The 8,106-nt window shown below is 34.5% G+C and overlaps 1 protein-coding gene across 3 annotated transcripts; it reads right to left on the bottom strand.

The window, feature by feature from the left end:
• Positions 1-1,943: 1,943 nt before the first annotated feature.
• Positions 1,944-6,455, bottom strand: LOC145576148 (uncharacterized). Of its 3 annotated transcripts, none has more exons than XM_081633935.1 (3): positions 3,681-6,455; positions 2,528-3,593; positions 1,944-2,270 (listed from the first exon to the last, which is right to left on the bottom strand). In XM_081633935.1, the coding sequence occupies exon 1, from the start codon at positions 6,053-6,055 to the stop codon at positions 3,848-3,850; it is 2,208 nt and encodes a 735-aa protein (XP_081490061.1). In that variant the 5' UTR covers positions 6,056-6,455; the 3' UTR covers positions 1,944-2,270; positions 2,528-3,593; positions 3,681-3,847. The 3 variants fall into 3 exon arrangements, with proteins under 3 accessions (XP_081490061.1, XP_081490062.1, XP_081490060.1); XM_081633936.1 differs by having other exon boundaries at positions 3,328-3,593; XM_081633934.1 differs by having other exon boundaries at positions 1,944-3,593.
• Positions 6,456-8,106: the final 1,651 nt, after the last annotated feature.

Raw genomic sequence — 8,106 nt, 5'->3', positions numbered from 1 at the left:
CGAAGGCACTTTCTTTGGTGATCCTAGGTGTTTAGTTGGGAAATTGAACTTTCTGACACACACTAGACCTGACATTTCCTTTGCTGTCCAAACTCTCAGTCAATTCTTACAATCTCCTAGACTTCAACATGTTCAAGCTTTGGTACATGTCTTGAGGTATATAGCTGGTACTGTTGGACAAGGAATCTTATTGCAGTCTTCTTAGCAACTCACTCTACAGGCCTATTCAGATTCAGACTGGGCAGCCTGTCCTAATACTAGAAGATCAGTAACAGGGTATCTTATGTTACTTGGTAAAAGTCCTGTTTCCTGGAAATCTAAGAAACAGTCTACTCTCTCCAAGTCTTCTACTGAGGCAAAATACAGGGCTATGGCAGCAGCTTCCTATGAGATTACTTGGTTGGTCAGGCTATTGGGTGATATAGGAGTGGATGATCTTAAACCAATCAAGCTGAATGTTGATAATTTGTCTGCAATACACTTGGGTAAAAATCCTATTCATCATGAAAGAACCAAGCATATTGAGCTTGATTGCCATTTTACAAGGGAGAAAGTACTGGAAGGTTTGATTGAACTTTCTTATCTTCCTACAAAAGATCAACTGGCTGATCTCTTTACTAAGTCTCTGCCTTCCCCTCATCTCAAAGAACTTCTGTCCAAGCTAGGGATGACTTCTCAGCCACCTCCTAGCTTGAGGGGGGGTAAAGAGCATCATGATCATTCTGATCATGATGATCCTACTGCAGTGGATCAAGCTGAAGATGACACAGCAGTCTACCCTTTTGTTCAATTAGAAAACGAAGATGAATCAGGCAGCCTTTACTTAGCAGTTTTATTTTGAGTTTTGGATCGATGAGCTGGCAAATTCTGTTACAAGATGTATGAGCTGGCATATTATGTTATTACAAGCATTCCCACGTTTTTGGTGATGTATAGAATTTGCTAGAGATTCTGTTATGCTATAAATAGCATCTTAGCTTGTAATATGTAATCTGGTTTTTTTACAATCTAATAAAAAAAAAATCTCTCTTCTTTCTATTTCTTTTTCTGTTTTTCTCTCTATTTTCTGAGTTCTAAAATGAAGAACTCGAATAGGTAGCATATAGAATATCCCTTAGCAAAATTAACCCTAGGTCTTAATTTAAGACTATAATGACACCAGTAGATAAAATACTACTATAAATTATAATCATGTATTGCATTTAGATATATAGGATATATGATAACCATAAACCCTTAGTAGCTTTCATAAAGGGTTTTTTTAAGTTATGCCTCTCAAGTTTTTCGTTTTCTAAGTTGTACCCATGCTTTTTCAAATTTATAAGTTGTGCCCTCCACCTCACTATATTTTTATCATTTTATCAACAATATCCTTTAACAGACATATCTGTTAACGAAAATTAAGTTATTTTATCAACAATGGTGTCGTGGCGTTATTAATTTGACACGTGTCCCGTTCTAATTGGTTTAACACTTTAAAAAAAATCAGAAATAAAATAATAAAAAAAAATTATCGTTAACATCAAAGGTTATTGTTAAAAAAAAATAGTGAGGTTGAGGGCACAACTTAGACGTTTGAAAAAGCATGGACAAAACTTAAAAACCGAAAAAGTTTGAAGGCATAACTTAAAAACCCAAGTAAATACTTAGTAGTATCTTAACTTAAATCGGCTAATTTTCACTTGAGATTCTTAATTTTATTATATGTCTCATCTTGCGACCCATTATTACTCTCACCAAAACATTAGATATACTCCGTATTCTATTCAAAAAAAAAAAAAAAAAAAAAAAAAACCGTATTATTTATGTGACAACATGCCCAAAATATCAGTAGCATTTTTAATTAAGTCAGTAGTTGAAGACCATTTTGACCTACAATAGTGTTATTACTTAGTAGTGTAAGACTGTAAGTACAAAATTATATACCAGCAGTCCATTAATATTGTTCAGAATTCAGTAAATACAACAGTTCAACCTGCTTGGAACATATGCAAGCAGGAAACTATCAAACAACCATATCATATATGCTGGCCCTCCAACTCCTTCGGTACATTTGCAACATACTTTGTACAAACATTAAGCTTCCTCTAGAACTTTAAATAATTCAAGTGAATTATCCATTTTCTACCTTGGAAACAAATGTAATTGAAAAAAAAAAGTATGAAAAATGCAATGAGCAAGTGTTATTTTCAATATAGGAAAGCCTCCAAGCAGTATTTGTCTCCAAATGTTTCAGAAGAATCAGAACCATCATAGCACAGCGCTTACATCTGAAAATAACGGTATATACAGATCAGACATAAAACAAGCTCTAAATATGTTGAAGAGAAACAGATAGCACACTAAGGCAATTAACTATCTATCATGCAACTCAACTAGCAGAGCTATTCCTTGCATAATTCTGTAAAATTTATCAAACCCTTTGCTACCACAACATAGTTAAAGTGTCCTCAAGAGAAAGATATCTATGCAACTAACTTGTAGATTTGAAAACATAAGGATTCTGATATGCAAATAAATAAACCACCTAAGCTGTAACATGAAAGCTGAATTGGCAATCCTCTGAACTGCAGCTGTCACATTAAAGAAGAAATGCTTATTCTTTTAAGTCATTTCACTTGTTACTTAGCCAAGCCAATTATTATCCAGACAATAGAAAATGATCTCCTTCCTCTCAGCTCCCACCTTTCCTCTTCTTTTCATATCCTTGTGAAGAACATCAAAGACTTCATTATTATATGAATGTTAGAAGCATGTTTCATGGGAATTTAGGAGGAACAGCAAAATGTTTGGAAGATCTTACACCAAGATTTATATGCACAGCATAAAGTGTAGAACGACACAGGGTTGATAAGCTAAATTCGTGTCCAAAATTACATCTACCTACCTAAGAAAGTAGCCTAGGATACCATATCACCTAGCATTATAGCATTAATTGGCTAGAGCATTACAAAGAAATGCATATATTAATACTTCAAACACCGTATAGCATAGTTGGGCATCATGGCCAAAATTAATTATGGAATACCCTGCTTGATTCACCTCTCAATAGTGACGTTGTAATGATACAAAGTTGAACAATTGTCTATAGGGACTTGCCTATCCAATTTAGTCACAGAAATTTAATCCTTCCCTTCTGTCTAATTCTCTCACCACCTTGTCAAAAATATATAAAAACCTATCTACACAAGAAGCACAGATTTGAATGATTCATAAAATGGGGTAGTATATTTACTTAAACCAGATAATGGAAGATGAGCAAGAAAGAATACTATGTTACAAAACTTTCAACAAGTAAACCTGAGGAATAGCATGAAGCAGATTTACCACAATCAGAAAATTGACATCTAACAGCATTAAGCTGCAAGCTTAGTCAATTTCTAAAATCGCTCAAAGCCAAGTCTTTACTGGCATTGCTTACATAGAGAGCAGCAATCAAGTGATGAAGCAGCAAAGTTGTACAAGCGTCAGGTGCAAGGCCTTTGCTACTCATGATTCTGAAAAAACTGGGATGCCTTTTGGACATCATTACCGCAAAGAAATCCTCTGATAATCATATTTTAAGTTCAATCATCTGGAGAACAGCCATTATCCTGCAATTCAAAAGCATCATTAAATAACCCTTACAAACAGCATCTCTCAATCATTACATTGTATCTGTAATTGTTTGGTTGTAATACCTTAGCTCGGAGTTAAGACAAGATTCCCAATGCTTCATCAAGTCGCCAACTTGACAAAGGCAACCAATTAGGATGCTGTAGGTGACAATATCAGGGATTACTCCACTAGTGGTCATTCCTTCCAGCCTCCCATCAATTTGTGAGCATTTACAGAAGCCATGAATCAATTATTCACACGTAACCGTGACTGGTGTGAGGTTCTGAGCTCTCTTTTTCTCTAGAAGTTCATTTGCAAACTGGAACCTATTGTCCTTGCACGAGGCATCTATGAGAGTGCTATATGTGACAACATCAGGTTCCAATCCTCTATGATGCATATCATGGAAGAAGACAAGGGCTTGATCAAGCTTTTTACACTTGCAATATCCACTTATCAATACATTGTATGTATAATTGTCTGGATCTAAACCCTTGTCTCGGAGAGAAGAAAAGATGTTCACTGCTTCTTCAAGTTGACCAACGTGACAAAGGCCATCAATTAGGATATTGTAGGTGACAATATCAGGGACTGGTCCACTGCTTACCATTTCTTTCAACATTGTCATTGCCTCATCAATCTGTGAGCTTTTACAGAGGCCATCCATCAATGAATTAAAAGTTACTACATCTGGTGTGAGGTTTTGAAATCTCATTTTCTGGATAAGGTGAGTTGCATGCTGGACTTTGTTCTCCTTGCATAAGGAATCTATGAGAGTGTTATACGTAACAACATTTGGTTTACATCCTCTAAGACACATATCATGGAACAACCCAAGGGCTTGGTCAAGTTTTTTACACTTGCAATATCCATTTATTATTACATTGTAAGTATAATTGTCAGGAACTAAACCCTTGGCTCGGAGAGAAGACAAAATATCCACTGCTTCATCAAGTCTCCCAGCTTGACAAAGGCCATTAACTAGGATATTGTAGGTGACAATATCAGGGACTACTCTACAACTTGATATTCCTTTCAGCATTATCATTGCCTCATCAACCCGTGAGCTTTTACAGAGCCCATCAAACAATGAGTTATAAGTAATTATGTCAGGTATGATTCCTTCAGCTTCCAATTCCTGTATAATTTGACGTGCGAACTGGAGTCTGTTGTCCTTGCATAAGGCATCTATAAGAGTGCTATATGTAACAACATTAGGTGCTAATCCTCTAAGACGCATATCCTGGACCACATCTAGGGCTTTGTCAAGCTTCATAGACTTGCAATATCTGTTTAACAAGCTATCATAAGTCACAATATTAGGCTTGCAACCAATTTTCATCATCAAATCAATAAGCTCAGTGGCTTCATCCATTTGGCCACACAAACAATAACCAACCAACAGAGAATTGTAAGTAAAGATGTCTGGAGTTTTACCCCTTTTGGTCATGAGGCCCAGTATAGCGTGTGCTGCACTAACCTTCCCTTGTTTACAACACATATCAATTAACATGTTGTAGGTCTCAACATTAGGATCTATATTGTTCTCAAACATTTCATCCAACATTTTCTTTGCATCCTCCCATTTCCCCAAAGTGCACATTCCACGAACTAAGGTGTTATAAGTTAAGACATCGGGATGAATGCCCTTTCCTCTCATCTCAGAATAAAGTTTGGTGGCCTGAGGTAAAAGCTTATTCTTACACAGACTATCAATGATAGTGTTATATATGATAATATCAGGCTTATTAAGAGAAAAACCCGAGTTCATCGTCACAAGCAAATTAAGAGCATTTGCATAGTTCCCTATTCTACAAAGACCTTTGGTCAGTGTACCATAAGTCACAAGGTTGGGTTGAAACCCAAGCTTAACAATTTGATCAAACAATCTAGCAGCCTCTTCCAACAGATTGGAATAAATAAGCCCATTGATGAGGGTATTAAAGGTCACGATACTGGGATGAAACCCCAGCTTAATGATTTTTCCCATAATCGAAAACCCGAAATCGACACGACCCAAGCAGGAATAACAATTAACAAGGATGTTAAAAGAATAAAGATTATAAGGAACACCCAGCAATTCCAAATGTGAAGAGAGATTAATTACAGTTGAATAGATTTCAGGGTAACGAGGTTTAATCTTGATCATTGAAGACAAAATGACAGTAAAATCAAAATAAGAAGGGAGAGGATTCATACGGATCATTTGATGGAAGAGTGAGACAGCGTCGTTGAGGTTGCGAAATCCCATCTTACATTGTTGTCTCATTGATCCGAGGAAGAATTTGGGATCAACTTCATTTTCAGCGGAGAAGAGAGAATTGCTCTGGTAATTTGAAGAAGAAGAAGAATATGAAGAAAGAGAGTATGAAAGACGATGAGAAATGTTACCGCCGTTAATGGAAGCTGAAGCTTTTGCAATGAATTCTTTTCCAGAAACTCCAATTTTACTTGCCATCCTTCAATTGCAAAAGCCCTAAATTTGCTTACACTAATCTGCAGAAATTGAAGGTAATTGGAAATTGAAAAATGGAATTGAAACCCCTAATTTGAAAAGGGTTTAGGTGAAATAGTAACCGCCATTGATGGAAGCTGAAACTTTTGTAAAGATCGATGATTCCGCGGAAAATAGAGAATGGGAATAAGAACCCTAATTTGCAGAGACTTAAATTAGGGTAAAAATTGTTTAATTGGAAGTTAGTTAGTTATTTAACCAGGAGAGTTGGAGGAAAATAGAGATTTGAGTGTGGATGCGACTGTGGGAGTGCATTTGAGTAGACTGAAGAAGTTCAATTTTTAGAGATGATGAAATCAATCTTAGGAGGATTAAATTTGATTAATGAAATGTCAACTCTTGAGTTTTCATTTTCTCAATAAAAAGAGGAATTTGGTTCACAATAAAATAAAATGGTATCGTTTAAGTACTTGTATAGTTGTATTATTACTCCCTCCGTTTTTAAATACTTACTCCACTTTTCTTTTTCGGCCATTTTTAAATACTTGCTCCATTTTCTTTTTTGAAAAAGTTTTATAATATTTAATTCATTTCTCACACTTAGTGGACCCAACATAATACTCTCTCTCCTCCTATTCTTCCACTACTTTTGCTTTTTATAATTTTCTATTCTCTCAACTACCCCACTACCTCTATATTTTATTACTTTCTCCAATTTCTCCTAAAACTCCGCGCATGGAGAAATGGAGCAAGTATTTAAAAACAGAGGGAGTATAACCCTTTAAACAAAAAAAAAAATAATTGTATTATATTTCTTTTGTTTCTATTAAAACGCGTGATGACACGTTTAATTTAGGGACAAATTTCCTTTGTTTCTCTCATTTCACTTTAAGAAATGGGTAGATCATGTGCTTTATTTAGCTTATTTAATCAAGTTTGTAGTAGAGTCAACCAAAAATCAACTTCCCAATAAGGAATACGTGTCAACTAAAAAACTTACCAAAAAGGGATACAAATCAACTAAAAAATAGTTTTCTTTCTGATTTCAAAATGGCTTATAAATTCAAAACCTCTGCATTGATGGTTTGATTTCATATGATAATAGATCAATATATTCTAATTTAATCTAGACGAATATTGAATTCTATCAACCTGATTCCATATAAATTTTCTAAATTGCATTTCCAAATCATGGAATACAAACTAGAAGAATACTAGTTTGCATATAAACTAATCAGGATAGGAATCAAACACATAGTACACCAACTTAGGCCTTGTTTAGTCCACCTTATTTTTACTTATTTCAGAAAAAAAATAAGTGCAGATCAGATCAGAAAAAAATAAGTTCATATCAGATCATCGTTTTGTGTGCAGTTTTTTTATCGCTAAATATCTTTAATTTCGTAATGAAAAAAATAATGAAAATCACATATTAATAAAATACATATTATTACGAATCTAACAAGACCCCACTTGATATATTTTTTCCGTATAGATTATCGTATATTTAAGGTCAAAATTTGGTCAAATCTGTCATTCAAATCAGATCAGACCAGATCAGATAAGCAAAAATAAGGTGAACCAAACAAGGCCTTACACCTACTTGCCAAATTGCCATGTTCAAAAGTTTGTATTGCTAATATAAGAGGCAAAATTATGAGATTGTTTAAGTTTGTTACTTTGTTTGGGACTTAGGGCTAATCTCTACTCATATATATTTACCAAAAGAAATAGTGGAGGGAAAATTAAAGAGGAAGTCTTGTATGTGGGCACATTAATTTATAAGAATAATCCTTATTTATATATATGAGTAATCCTATTTATTCATAAGAGTAAGCTTATTTTGTCCATTGAAGTAACTCCAATTCATTATATGAGTAATATCAACTAATTTAGAAATAAGTAAACCCATGTGTTCATTCAAGTAACCCCTATTTTTTGGTTTTAAAATTTGAAATAACTATTCTACTTATGTAAGAGAGTAACACCTTTTTTTTCATTAAAGTAACCCACATATGTCAAGATAGCCCTATTTTCTCATCACCGTAAGGTTC

Source organism: Chenopodium album, chromosome 13 (assembly GCF_948465745.1).
Source record: "Chenopodium album chromosome 13, dcCheAlbu1.1, whole genome shotgun sequence".
Taxonomy (NCBI): domain Eukaryota; kingdom Viridiplantae; phylum Streptophyta; class Magnoliopsida; order Caryophyllales; family Amaranthaceae; genus Chenopodium; species Chenopodium album.
Note: the sequence above shows the minus strand (reverse complement) of the source record. Positions and strands in the feature narration are given on the sequence as shown.

Excerpts from the sequence above, each read along its gene's own strand:
- LOC145576148 (XM_081633934.1), bottom strand. The coding sequence starts at position 6,055 with ATGGCAAGTAAAATTGGAGTTTCTGGAAAAGAATTCATTGCAAAAGCT.